This window comes from Caretta caretta, chromosome 15 (genome assembly GCF_965140235.1).
Source record: "Caretta caretta isolate rCarCar2 chromosome 15, rCarCar1.hap1, whole genome shotgun sequence".
Classification (NCBI taxonomy): Eukaryota; Metazoa; Chordata; order Testudines; family Cheloniidae; genus Caretta; species Caretta caretta.
In genome coordinates, this window is record NC_134220.1 from 29,881,056 (window position 1) to 29,895,598 (window position 14,543).

General features: G+C 49.1%; 2 protein-coding genes across 2 annotated transcripts in view; one reads left to right on the forward strand and one right to left on the reverse strand.

The window, feature by feature from the left end:
* On the reverse strand, positions 1–7,662 carry MMAB (metabolism of cobalamin associated B). The gene is given in 11 exon segments (XM_048821511.2): positions 1–588; positions 942–1,001; positions 1,802–1,866; positions 2,255–2,352; positions 2,605–2,677; positions 3,291–3,348; positions 4,087–4,180; positions 4,953–5,014; positions 7,322–7,473; positions 7,476–7,548; positions 7,550–7,662. Coding segments are annotated over 11 exon segments (921 nt in total). The 5' UTR covers positions 7,648–7,662; the 3' UTR covers positions 1–500.
* Positions 7,658–14,543, forward strand: part of MVK (mevalonate kinase) — a 20,815-nt gene continuing 13,929 nt past the window's right edge. Inside the window, exons 1-5 of the mRNA XM_048821507.2 lie at positions 7,658–7,740; positions 8,030–8,121; positions 8,256–8,403; positions 9,275–9,422; positions 10,440–10,595. Of these exons, the coding sequence (XP_048677464.2) occupies positions 8,044–8,121; positions 8,256–8,403; positions 9,275–9,422; positions 10,440–10,595 (530 nt within the window). The 5' untranslated portion in view covers positions 7,658–7,740; positions 8,030–8,043. The remainder of the gene's footprint in view (positions 7,741–8,029; positions 8,122–8,255; positions 8,404–9,274; positions 9,423–10,439; positions 10,596–14,543) is intronic.

Below are 14,543 nucleotides of genomic sequence, written 5' to 3' on the forward strand. Positions count from 1 at the left end.
TTTGGTGTAAGTAAATCACATTTATTTTTCAGAGCTTCTGGACTGGGCTCCTGAATCTGTGCACGCTTCCTGTTTCTGTTAAGTACTCTAAACCTTTACAAGCAGATAAATGCTTTTTCTCTCTTCCTTTTATCAGAGAGCTTTCAATCACACCTGCCACTGCTCTGAGCATTACACTGTGTTTGTAAAGATGGTATAGTTTTTCTGAAGCTTTTGAAGCCTATGAGCTCACACCCCAGCCTGAGTCAAACACAATGTGAAGCAGTTTCGAAAACAGTTCAGAATCTGACGCCTTGATCTGGAAGCTAGCTCAAAGATGGTGAGTTTTACAGAATGGCTGCATGTTTTCTACAGTGTTATAAACAAGTTCTTGAATGATTTTATTGGGGGGAATTGGTGGCAATTCACATTTTGAATTCTCCTCTCCGTCTTGCCTGCAGAATGAAAACTTGGCTGGATTTAGCTTTTCATGATCTAGAAAGTATAGTCTCATCTCCAATTTATGTTTCACTTTTTGTATATATTTTCTCTTTCTTCCCTTCCTTCATTGCAGCATAACGTGCCAAAATGAAGAGAAAATCACTAAGTCTGGAAAGCAAGGAGAGAAAGTAGTTAAGAAATGTGCGTTTATCATCAGATATGCTTGTATCTAGTGCTACATACATCTATTAAAAAAAAAGAGCGTACTGAATTACAGCACTGGGAGCTGCAGGTAAAACAAAGCAACAGGAGACCGAGAAAACAGAAATGATCCCCAAAATGGCATTCAAATGATTGTTCCCACAGGAGCCCAGTTAAAACGTAGACAAGTTAAAATCTTAACCTGAAGTGAGAGCTTCTCTGGGGTACCCCTGCTGTTCTCCCCTTGAATATTAAAGGAAACCACAATGTACAGTCTCTGAAGCCTTTATGGCAATTAAGAATGACAGAATCTGTTTTACCTGTTCAAGTATTTGGCCACATTTGCATCTGCCTCTCCTGCTTGTACTAAAGGAACAATGCTAAAAAGGAGAGTGAATAACAATTTCATGTTATGTTTAATCTATTATTCTGAATACACAGCTTAATAATAGATGGGTCTTTGAGGTTTGGAGATGCTCAAAACCTTGAGTGGTCAGTACAGCCTCAGTATTAATTTCCAGTTTAATCCCTTCTGTACTGGACTTATAGTCTAAAAATTAACTCTGACCATAAAATCCAGGGATTGCTACATGCTTTAACCAATCAATGAAAAACAGTGCTTCAGCTCAGATTTTGCTTCTGTATAGAATGTAGAAGAGAGAGAGAACCTGTTATGTGAACAAGCATCAGTATCGATGGTAGCAGTTTGTAAGAATAATTATTATCCGTGACTATACACCGCTAAACTCATTATTCCCCTACAGTACTGGACTCACTCTTTTGGCTTTCTACAGCTCTTATGTTGATATGCATGTTTTACACTAATTGCTTTTTAACAAGAGGCCATAAGATTTTTTTTTTTTTTTTTTTGCAGCCGAGATCATGTTGTTCAGTTATAAAAGTCTGTATATGCTATCTTACAGAATAAATTGCCTGTTGCTCCCACAGGATCCAGTACAGCTGACTCCAAAGGCTGAAGCCAGCTTTTTTGCTGTGATAGCATCAAAAAGCTACAGGAGAGCTCTTTAATTAAACAAATCTTTATCTCAAGTTTTGCTGCAATTCTAACAGCATTTGCCTTAAGATCAATCGCATCAGATACAGTTTTAAATGGCTCAGAAGCTGCAGCAACTACCAGGGCTCAGAAGGCCTTTTCCCTCAGCCTTATTCTTATACTTACCACCTCTCTGCTCTTCGGCAGACCGCTCTGGAGAAATGAAGAGCAGAACTACTTTTACCTCCAGACTGAAACAACATTAAAAACGCATAAGTGCCTTGTATCAGAAGCCACATACAGCCACCCAGCTGCACAGAACTTAAACATACGACATTGTACACAAAATAAAGCCCTACTGGACACTTACAGAAGCTATAATATACATCTGAATGGGACATTTCTGCTGGACATTTAAATTCAGTTGCAGATGGAGACAGAGGAGGGTTAGCTCAATCTCTTCCAGCCCTACAGCCTTCCTGTATTTGTACAAACACTAGAAGAGAACAGCATGTGGTGGACCGACCTCAAGAACTACCCAATGTTTAATATCAATTAACAGTGGGTTTCTGATTAAGTCTTCAATCAAATACCTAGCAAAGAGTTTCAGTTCAGTAAAAAGTATGAGCCAATACCTACAGGCAAAATGAAAGCAGTGAGAGGTGGAAGTTGGTCTGAGTATTTATCAATCCACTGCTCCAGCTCCAGCACTGGCTTTTCACTAAATGATGTTTGTTCTACAGGGGGAAAGAGGAAACAAATAAATCCATCCACAAAATGGATCTTGCATTTTACATTTGTCATACTAAGTACTCATTAGAGACGTGTAAAAAATTTACACTTGTCTCCCACAGATTCCCTCTTCTACAGCAAACGCTCACAGAAGTGCACAAGTAGTATCACTAAATAAACAACTTGACCTACAACAAGGGCATTTTTTTAAAGATACAGAGCTATTATCTCTGTAGGGAAAATGATTTGAGGATTACTTAAGTGAGCCTCCCTGGCCGAGGAGAGAGGAGTTGCAATGTTGGAACCAACGTCCTGCAGCATACACTGGACCTAAGGACGGTAATAGGTAGAGAAAAATGAAAGTATGCATTACAATCAAAGCATAGACAATGAAATTACACTCGCAGAGATGACATTTGACACTCCAATAAGACATTCTAGAGGCAGTGTGGTACGGATCCTCAGAGCCTTTAATCAGGTGACATTGACCACTTCTGCAGTGTGATGCTAATTAGTAAATGCCAAATGTACCCTCCGCATGAGCTGTTTTCCACTGTGATACACAGTTCTTTTGATCTCAGGCAGCTTGGCTTAGTATTTATGTTCTCTTGGTTTCAATTTGAGAATGCATAACAACAAGGCTTAATCTGTGCCCAAGATGGTGCATAATAATGAAGATGAACCATCTCAATCTCACACACACGTTCAACTGATTTCCTTTTCAGTACAGATAGAAAGAAGCATCTTGTTTCTTCACATAACCAAGAGATTTTCAAGTCTGCCTAAAGGATTTATGCAAAATTCCCACTGAATGCAATGGGACCTACAAGCCTAAATCTCCTGGGTGGCTTTAAAATTTTAAACCAAGAGTTTAAGAACTCAGCATTCTAATAATACAGATTTAATGGTCATGTTAGACATAGAGCATGTAGTTACTACTCACTTTGTGAAGTTGTTCGACAAATGTGTGGCCACTTTCCTGGCTTAATTCACTAGCAACCCTAGATTAAGATGAAGCAGAGAGTTAGCTCTAGAACAGAGGAGACTTGTTTGGCACATATAGCATATATTTATGGCTCATTGTACACTCAATATTACATGCACAGGTTCACAAGGAGCATTGCTTTGCAACATGGAACAAAGTAGGACTCACAACACCTAAAAAGAAAACACCAATTCAGAAGCATATCTGCATGACCATCTGCTGCTTTCTGAATTTTGTCCATATAAATCAGAGGTACAAATGAAGTATGTTTCTTCCTATACTCAGGAACTGCAGAGTGTGGACACAGCTGATCCACTAGCAAGTTTTTATTGATCAAGAAGCAAATTCTCTTAAACAAAGAGAGAGATGAGACTGAATGAATATTATGGTTGGGCACACTTTTTTTTGCCAATGTAGCTCTCCAGTGAATTTGACTCAGGATGTATTTACAATTTCTCCCACAGGCTGACAATATATCCACCTTCTCCCTTTAAAAAGAAAACAACCCCAAGAACACCAAGAATAAAGAGTGTACATTCTCCCATCAGAACAGACTTCTCAAGCTTTGCTGCATCTTTACATCACTGGATGGGCTTGTAGGCCTTGTTCTATGTCTGCAGTGTTCATGACTGTCAGGTATCAGCTTATCAAGGTAAGTAAAGACAACAAACTTTTTGGCACTGTCTCTTCAGATAAGAGCTTTAGCAATACCCCAGTAAACAAAAGTCAAAGATAGAATTCGCAGTTTTGTTACCCAATAGCAGAACTCAATTCATCTGTTGTTCCCAAAGCTTCAAAGACCTGATCATCTTTAGATCGCCTCTCCCCAGTGTATGTGCTGGAAAACCCTTTAAAAACAATCAATAGCAACAAGAGGAAAAGGGATTGGAACAGACAAAGCTGCAAATTTTACAATATGAAAACTCACTGCAGTCTGTGCTAGGTTGACACCCAGGTAGCAGCAGCCTTCGATTTATAAGACCCTAAATCTCCAGGGCCTCTACCACTGAACAGGTGTCAGCTGATTGCTTCTGTGACACAACCAGTGATGGACCCCCACCGAATATCAGTTTCTTTCTGTCTGGTGACGGTGTCACAGACCAACAAAGCAACGTGCCAAAGACTTTTTCCAACTAACCCATGGGCCTGTGTCTTACTTTAATTAAGACACCATAACCTCCCCTGGCTCCCCTTGCAAATGTAGGAACAGCCCAGCACGCACAGGACAGTCAAAGGTTCACTGAAGGTGTAGAGTCAAGATTTTTTTTTAAACACAAATTGTGCTGGGCACGAAGAGGGCACATGGAAGAGGAAAACAACCATTTAATTTCTGTAGGGACTACAGACAGTTCAAGAAGCTCTCCCTGTGGTGATTGCTAGAAAGTCATCTGACAATTCTAAATAAATAGCATGTCAGAGCACCCGGGGGCTTATCTGCTGTATTAGACAAGCATTCATTACAACCTGACATGAATTAAATTGGCTAGTACATTAAAATTAATTCAGAACTATGTTTTGGGAATATAAAATGCTATGTAATGGCCTTTGTTGTTTGTTATATTTTTACCCCGCTATGATGATATTGTGGCTTCTAGGTTTTAAGTGCAGCCCAGACCCTACCTTTGTCTCCTGTTTTTGTGTAAATCTTTGGAACGCGGGTTGTCTTGGGTTTGATTTCCAGGCTAGACACAAAATGGAACCGTTACGAGTTTAGCAGAAATGACTTTTTAACATGCAGTTGTTGGCAAGCTGACGACTCTATTTATAGAGAGGGAGCCGCACCGCTGTATCTGCTGGTAAGGCCAGGCTCTCCAAGCACTGCCCCGGTTACTGCCCCCATCTCCCCCTTTCCTCGTAGCAGAGAGCACGGGAAGACAACTGGGGCCCAAGGGCGAGTTCTGCTTTGGACCGCTAGCGGGGACACCCCGGTTCACGCTGCCGTGGGCCGGTTCAGGGCAGGGGGATCCTAAGAAGTGTGGTGTTTTTCTTTCATATGAACTATTGTGTCAGACACAGGAGCGACCCAGAGCTGGGGCGTTGGGGAGGGGGAAGCAGCCTGGGCACGGTGGGGGTGGGAGAAGCTCAGCGCAGCCCCAGGGGGCGGCCCAGGCCCTGCGGGGAGGGGGGGGGTGAAAGCTCGGCGCTGCCCCAGGGGCGGCCCAGGGCTGAGGGGCGGGAGGAATGGGGGGGGTGAGAAACTCGGCGCAGCCCCAGGGGCGGCCCAGGGCTGAGGGGCGGGAGGAATGGGGGGGGGGGAGAAGCTCGGCGCTGCCCCAGGGGCGGCCCAGGGCTGAGGGGCGGGGGAGAAACTCGGCGCTGCCCCAGGGGCAGCCCAGGGCTGAGGGGCGGGAGGAATGGGGGGGGGGGGGAGAGAAGCTCGGCGCTGCCCCAGGGGCGGCCCAGGGCTGAGGGGCGGGAGGAATGGGGGGGGGGGGGGGAGAGAAGCTTGGCGCAGCCCCAGGGGGCGGCCCAGGGCTGAGGGGCGGGAGGAATGGGGGGGGGGGGAGAAGCTCGGCACTGCCCCAGGGGCGGCCCAGGGCTGAGGGGCGGGAGGAATGGGGGGGGGGGAGAAGCTCGGCGCTGCCCCAGGGGCGGCCCAGGGCTGAGGGGCGGGAGGAATGGGGGGGGGGGGGAAGAGAAGCTCGGCGCTGCCCCAGGGGCGGCCCAGGGCTGAGGGGCGGGAGGAATGGGGGGGGGGGAGAAGCTCGGCGCTGCCCCAGGGGCGGCCCAGGGCTGAGGGGCGGGAGGAATGGGGGGGGGGGGAGAGAAGCTTGGCGCAGCCCCAGGGGGCGGCCCAGGGCTGAGGGGCGGGAGGAATGGGGGGGGGGGAGAAGCTCGGCGCTGCCCCAGGGGCGGCCCAGGGCTGAGGGGCGGGAGGAATGGGGGGGGGGGGAGAGAAGCTCGGCGCTGCCCCAGAGGCGGCCCAGGGCTGAGGGGCGGGAGGAATGGGGGGGGGGGGGAGAAGCTCGGCGCTGCCCCAGGGGCGGCCTAGGGCTGAGGGGCGGGGGGGGGGGAGAAACTCGGCGCTGCCCCAGGGGCAGCCCAGGGCTGAGGGGCGGGAGGAATGGGGGGGGGGGGGAGAGAAGCTCGGCGCTGCCCCAGGGGCGGCCCAGGGCTGAGGGGCGGGAGGAATGGGGGGGGGGGGAGAGAAGCTTGGCGCAGCCCCAGGGGGCGGCCCAGGGCTGAGGGGCGGGAGGAATGGGGGGGGGGGAGAAGCTCGGCGCTGCCCCAGGGGCGGCCCAGGGCTGAGGGGCGGGAGGAATGGGGGGGGGGGGAGAGAAGCTCGGCGCTGCCCCAGAGGCGGCCCAGGGCTGAGGGGCGGGAGGAATGGGGGGGGGGGGGGGAGAAGCTCGGCGCTGCCCCAGGGGCGGCCTAGGGCTGAGGGGCGGGGGGGGGGGAGAAACTCGGCGCTGCCCCAGGGGCAGCCCAGGGCTGAGGGGCGGGAGGAATGGGGGGGGGGGGAGAGAAGCTCGGCGCTGCCCCAGGGGCGGCCCAGGGCTGAGGGGCGGGGAGGGGGGGGGGAGAAACTCGGCGCAGCCCCAGAGGCGGCCCAGGGCTGAGGAGCGGGAGGAATGGGGGGGGGGGGGGAGAAGCTCGGCGCTGCCCCAGGGGCGGCCCAGGGCTGAGGGGCGGGGGGGGGGGGGAGAAACTCGGCGCTGCCCCAGGGGGCGGCCCAGGGCTGAGGGGCGGGAGGAATGGGGGGGGGGGAGAAGCTCGGCGCTGCCCCAGGGGCGGCCCAGGGCTGAGGGGCGGGAGGAATGGGGGGGGGGGAGAAGCTCGGCGCTGCCCCAGGGGCGGCCCAGGGCTGAGGGGCGGGAGGAATGGGGGGGGGGGGGAGAGAAGCTCGGCGCAGCCCCAGGGGCGGCCCAGGGCTGAGGGGCGGGAGGAATGGGGGGGGGGGGGGAGAAGCTCGGCGCTGCCCCACCCGGAGCGGGGAGGGTGCGAGCCGGGGCCTCTCTCCGGCTCCCGCAGCGCCCCGCCCCGCTCACCTGGCCGGCTCGCCCTGCTGACGGTGGCCCCGGGCCCGCGGCCAGGCCCGGAGCGGCCTGCACAGCGCCAGCCAGCGGCAGCCCCGGCCCAGCGCCGCCGCCATGGGGCTGCCGCGACCCCTCCTCGGCCTCCGTGCCCTGAGCTCTGACCCGGCCTAGCCGATCCCCGCTCCCGCTGACCCCTCTCGGCCGCCGTGGCCGCGGCAGGCGCTGTCACCCGACCCGACCCGGCCCGCTCCCCATTGGTCCGACAGGAATCTCGCCTCCCCGGGGCGGCCCAGTGGTTGGTTCGGCCGTGTCACGTGGGACAGGCGCCGGGTCCCCATTGGGCGCTGAGGGGCCTATCGGGGAGCTCCCGGGGCAGCAATCGAGCCTGTGAGGCGGTGAGCCGGGCTGCTGACAGACGAGCCCCGGCGCAGGTGCGGGGCGGGGCCGGGGTGCGGGGCCTCCGCTACCGCGGCCGGGGCCTCAGGCCCTGGTGGGCGTCGGGCTGGAGGCCCAGGCGTCTCCCCGGCCGGAGGCCCCGCCCCCGCGGTGCCGCTGTGGGGGGCGCCGCTGGGGGCGTGGGGGGGGGCGGGGCGCCGGAGGCCTGTGGCGTGGGGGGCTGGGCCCGGGCCCTGGTGCCGAGGGCGATCGGGAGACTTGGGCCGTTGAGGGATCGGCCCAGCACGAGCCCTTCAGAGGCCTCTTGCCTTTTTCCCTTCGCAGGCGAAGCAGCGGACATGCTGGCCAAGCCGCTGACGCTCTCTGCCCCGGGGAAAGCTATTCTCCACGGGGAGCATGCTGTCGTGCATGGCAAGGTAAAGCGCGGGGCTGCCGCTGGCAGCCGGACGGTGAAAGGCCCTTAGTTGAGGGGCAGCCGTGAACCTTTTGCTGGCTGTTCTGCACAGTGTCTCTGCCCCCTCACTCACGTCTCGCTTTTTTTTGTGTGCAGGCAGCTTTGGCAGTGGCCTTGAACCTGAGAACGTTCCTTCAAATTAGACCCAGTAATAATGGAAAGGTCTTGATATGCTTGCCTAATATTGGAACCAGTTTAAACTGGGAAGCCGTCCGGCTCCGGACACTGCTAACGGCATTTTCAGGCAAGTGCTGTTAGAACAATGGCAGTGCATGTCCATATATTTTAAAATCATGAAACCCCTGGCTTCATCCTCTTTTCTGATGTGTGTCGGATCGTACCCCAACCGACTATTGCACTTTGCATGTGCTGGGCAACCATCTCGTGTGTTAATGAGTGTTGTTGGTCAGCAGGTGGCTAGAAGCTACAGTGGGTTTAACTGATTAGGCTTCCCTCTCCCACCAAATCAGGTAGCTGGATTTACTAAGTGTATTCACACTCCCAGAGCCAGTGTTTTAACTGGTCCTCATAGTCCGCAGGCAGCAGATGCGCTGGGTGAGACACAAGCGATCTGCATCAGCAGGAGCTTGTTCCATCTTAACTACTATGATTCTAGCATGCCCCATTTAAAAGGGGACAGAATAAAGTCTCTCTAGGTTAGCATGTAGGTGCTTTATCAGCAAACCCCAAGGGTCCCTGTAGTTCAGTGTCTTGTCTTGCAAAGTGTCCTGTACCAGTCACTTGTTGTAGAAATCTGTAATCACCTGCCTCCACACCCACCTATACTGTAAGACTTGTATGTCTTGTACCACACCTAGCACAAATTAATGTGGTTGGCTCTGTATGAGTCAGAGATAGAGCCCTTTCCTGGTGTTTCATTTATGATGTTGCTGTGGGTGACATGAAAGAAGGAGTTCTTCAGTGTAGCTGGTGGTTTCTTCTCTCCCCCCTGCCCCCAGTAATCAGTTTGTGCGCTGAAGCATAGCGGCAGCTGTCTTTATTCTATTTAGTGTTACTGGACATGCCATTCTTGTAAATATCTCATTCTAATTTGAAACAATGTTTTTTAAGCTTTCTTTGTAAATGAATAATTCCACCACTGATTGCTTTCCTAGATGGCTTGGATGAATCTAAATGCCCCAGCCCAGAACAAATGGATGCACTGAAAGAGTTCGCAGGAATCACTACTGGACTTTCAGCCACTGAGAGCCTTGGTACCCTTGCATTTCTCTATCTGTACCTGTCTATTTCAGCTAAATATGGGTAAGAACATAGTCCTCCTCAGAAATGAATGCAGTATCCTAGGTGTGCATGGTTCCTGTTAAATTTCTATTCTAATTTCTTGTGAAATTACAGATCTCTAAAGCTAAAATAAGAAACTAAAGGAGGGAAATTTTCCTTTGTGTTCTTAGGCTCTTATCTTGTTAGTAACTCTGAGGTGAAATGGCTAAATTGTGCTGAGTGGGTTGGAAATCAGCAAGGATATGCCCAAAACATGATTAGTCATAACTGAGAAATAGTGCTAATCTTCTAACTGTGGTTAACACAACAGTTGACAATGCTACAAACTATTAAGAGGGCTCTAGAAATGTGATCGGCTGTACGTACTAATGATCTCAGCTGTAGCAAGAGAAACACAATCCTGAGCTCAGTTTTGGCAGTGAAATAATCAAATATTGAAGCATTATACAGGTCTCTAGCTACATAGGGCTTCATATCACAGCTGCTCTGAACATCTTGGCGATAGTAGGAGTTGAGCTGTGATCAGCCTATTCTAAAACCACATGTCCTTCCCGCTTTAGATAATGGAAATTCTCCTTCGCTTTTAGCAGTAGGGAGCCTATTACACACACATATGCAGTTCCAGTTCTATCAAAGAGAGGACAACAGTACAGATACTAGCCAGCTTATTACAATAGTAAAATGTAAACCTACTGTTACTGATGTGGGATCTTAAAATGTTTTAAAAATATATTTCCAAAAATCTGAAGGGTATATTTATGGTGTTCTATTAATAAATCACCCCTAGCACTGGGATAAAAACCAATGGAAATGAGAAATCCAATTTAGCTAGGCTTTCTTCTAGCACAATGGATTTGCAAAGCTGCTCAGCTGTGCTAGCTGAAAGTTCAGGAGGCCCATGTCTGTCATATACTTGTGTGTATGCTGACGCCACCAGTTGGCTGGTGGTGTGATCACAGCAATTTTAGTTTGCATCTGTTGCCTTTGATCTCCAGAATGTTATTGGCATTTTATGCAACGCATTTTAATGTGTTTCAGACAGATACCAAGCGTGGAGATAGTGGTGTGGTCTGAGCTGCCCACGGGAGCTGGGCTAGGCTCAAGTGCTGCCTATTCCGTTTGTTTGGCAGCTGCCCTGTTGACTGCATGTGGAGCCATTGGCTGCCCATTAGAGGAGGAGAAGTCCATTGTCAGGTAAAGCATCTGAAAAGCCTGTGTATCTTGGGTGTGTAGAATTGGGGTAGCATAATGTTCCCTAAATCTCCAGTGAGAAGCAAATGAATGTTGCTTGTTTCTTAACTTCATATTCCTGTCTCTCTGAGCTGATGGCTTGAAGTTAGTGACCTAGTGTCAGGATACAAAATGTGATTCCAAGACATTACCTGTTAAAAATGTTCTGCTTTAGTGCCTGTAGCAATGACTTACAAGATTATGCAGGTACACAGAGCTGAGCAATGAGACCTCTGTCCCCTAATATATTTTTCAGCAAACTTCTATCTGATCATACAACATACTGTACTAGCAAAAATGCATCTTCCAAATTATACTGGAAGTGGTGTAAACATCTGCATCTCTTAATTGTAATTTGTAGTTTGGATGCAGTGTAATTTTCAGTTACAGTTTGAATGCAAAAGGGTAAGTGAAGCTTCAAGAGGTCATCTTTCATAGGGGCTTCACTTAACATTGAAGAAAAAAATATAACAAGATAGGTGAACTCGTGTAAACTTAACATACATTCCTATATCTATGGAAGCCCCTTTATGGCCCTGTTCACCATCTTCTACCCTCTCATCAAAACGCACTTGTGCTGTGAGGTCTGTAAACTTGGATCTTCCCCTGAACCTGATTGAGCAGGTAAAGAATAAGACCATGTAACCGTTAACCTCAACAACTGCATAAGATTGGCCATACTGGTCTGGCATGATCTCCCTTCCGTAGTCCTTGCCTTCCCAACCCTTCAGCCCTCCTGCAGGGTCCCACCATCTGTCCTTGTGTTTAATTAGGACAGCAATTGCCAGTTCACAAGCCTCCACTGAAGACACTACATGGGCACAGGGGTGTGCCTATGCCCATCCCCTGAGTTGCAGACAGAGGGATAAGGTGGTTATTTCTCCATAGAGTTCAGTGTATATATGGTGCTGGAGGAGCAATAATGAACCTTTCTGATTTCTTCGGGAAGTTGTATCCATTTGTCCTTTACAAGCTGTATGAGTAACAAGAGGCATTTGCCAGCAGGGCCTGGCGTTGTATTGCCCAGTAAATTATGCGTCAATGCCAGTAGTCCTACACCTTGGTGACACCTTTTCTTCTTCCGTCTTCATCAGAGGGGGAGAATCCAGTTTAGCATTAGACAGAAGAGCCATCAATGGTTAAGAAAATAATCCTGCTTGAAGAATAGTCACAACCCCAAGCAGTTAAGGGACACCAGCCAAAAGTGTTTTGAGACCAGATGTTTGGCAGCATCCTTGTCAACTACAGTGACAAATGAAAAGTATCCTTGAAGTGCAATATCCTAGAGAAGGAGAGGAAAGCATCACTCCCAAAGAATGCCCTGTGATGGGGCAGTGAGTAGTGATGAGTCAGGACTGGGATAATTTGTGCTTTAGCCACAGGTTACACATGTTGGCTTAACCTTCCACAGAAATATAATTTCTACTCTTCTTTCTCTCTTTCCCCTTGTAAAGGTCTGTGATTCTAATCCCCACTGCCAAACAGTGCAGTCTGTTCACTTGCAACTTTTAATATTCGCCCTTGCATTATGCAGCTGTGAAGTAAGGAGCTGTGTGTGAAATGCAAGCTGTTCAGGCTCAGACACCTCCCAGTGAGATGAAGATCTCTGCATGAAGGGCAGACACGTGTTCTTTTGGAGAGCTGCATCCATTAACGTTACGGTGCAACACTTGATGCCGCTCTAGTTGGAATTGATTTTAATATTTCCATTATCGACCTTGATTTTTAGGCCTTAATATCTAACATTTCAAACTGCATTGGTCTCTCATATTTGGAGCACAATGGGAGCCAATACAGGGTGTTTTTATTAATGACACACAATATGCCCGTAACATGGCTCTTTATAAAGTGGTGACTGAGCAGAAGAAGGCTTAAATTGCATGTGCCTTGAGAATTGTGTCTTTAAATAAGAGGTATGAAGAGAATTTGGTGCTGGGCCAGAGAGTACTGGGATCAAGGGTCTCAGTTTAGCCACAAAGCAGTAGGCACTACTGCAATAAATAGTAGAGAATGGCCATTCATGAAACCCCCCTCCCCCTTACTCCATTACTGTGACTCTACATTAATGCTATGGGAGAGAAGGTAGATCGGTCCCCACACCCGTCTGAATTCTTGGCCTCTTTTCTAGTAACTGTCAGCAATGCTGACAACTCTGACCATTGCTTGTGTGATGTAGGCCGCAGGATCCACCAACTCATTTTGTATACACTACTGATCTGGATCAGTACCAGCAACCTACAGTTGAAGGTTCTATGTCTCCTTATGAGCCCTCCAGCCCTCATCACCCCACTCCACTCTATAAATACTTAGAACTCATATACGCACATCCAGTCCATTCACAGTGCCGTATGTTCTGCATGCTCAGCAAATTCCACAAACCCACGTTGTGCACTCAAAACAACTGCTCCAACAGTTGCACATTGACACTGATATTAATATCCGATGTCTCAGCATCAATTATAGTCTGTACAGTTCAAAGTTAGCTTTTGGTGCAGTGAGAATATGAATTTGACAGGTTTTTAGAGTACAAGGCCCAAAATAGGAATTACTTGATAGGGCAGAAGAACATCGGTTTTGTGTAGGCATCATACAGTCTTTAGTGTAACAATGAGAATAGTTGGTGAACCATACTGAAGCAAGGGACCAATACTGGGATCCCACCTGCTTCCTGGCAGTGTTTTCCTATATCTCCCCACCCCTTGAGATCTCGTCGGCTGAGATCTCATCGGCAAACATCTCTTTATCCCTCTTATGCCTAAAGTCTCTCGATTTTTCTCACTGCTGTTTAATCCTGTGAAGCATTTTGGGATATGGATCATACAAACAACACTGTTTAAAAGTAGTTGTAATTAGCTGTAATACTGACCTGCTTTTAATACTCCCTTGCTGAAGGGCTGGCCTTTTTCGCTGCACGTTCTAGTTAACGTTAATCTTCACCAGTGCATGACTGCCATTTTCCTCTCTTCTCCATCCTGTGTTTCACATCATGTACAAATAGTAATAATATATGGATTACAATACTGCTTTTAGGCCAGAGCCCCACTGTTCCTGGCACTATACAAACAGATAACTATGAGATGGTCTCTGCCAAGCAGAGTTTATAACTTAAATTTAAGATGAGACAACGGGTGGATGCAGCAGGCAGACGGGGAAGCATGAGGAATAGTGCTTAGTACTTCTCGTTTCCCTAGCTGCTAGGGTGCTGTGATTGTTCCTCACGTAGAATGATTTTCTTAACCATTGATGGCTCTTCTCTCTCAGCTGGATTCTCCCCCTCCGAGGAAGGGGGAAGAAGAAAAGTGGCACTGCGTGTATGCCTACTGGCAAAGAAGCATATTAAACATCTAATTACAGTATCAGTGAGGAAAGGAAGTATTATCCCCATTCTTACTGATAGAGACCCAGAAGCCAAGAGTCCAATGTTACGTTCAAGACCACAGAAGGAGTCTGTCAGATCCAGGTGTTCCAGGGATCCAGCCCTTTGCTTGCACTGCTACACTGCCTTTTTTGGGTGGACATTTAGTCAGACTCAGCAGTGACGCACACAGCTCTGCTTGGAACCTTCCAGAACATTTCCTCACGTGATGCTTTCAAGGTGGCAATGCTCTGTAGCGGTTGCTGCGTTCATACTGATTCCATCCTGTGATTGTTAGAAGCAGATGCGCTTAAGTGTGTGGCTTAGATACGAAGGTGATAGTATCTTGGATGGCAGTGCTGCTTTTACTGGGCCGAGCACTACTTCATCCTGTTAATTTGTGTGGGGGTTCATTTCCCCTCCCCCGCGAGGTGTCCCCCTTGACATGCTGCGCTTCAGTCTGCTCATGTGATTCCTGCTGCTCTTTATGGCTAGTGGACTCCTTGGTTCCTGTGGCATGTTGCCCGCTTGTAGTAGTTTTAAACTGTTTTCTTGCC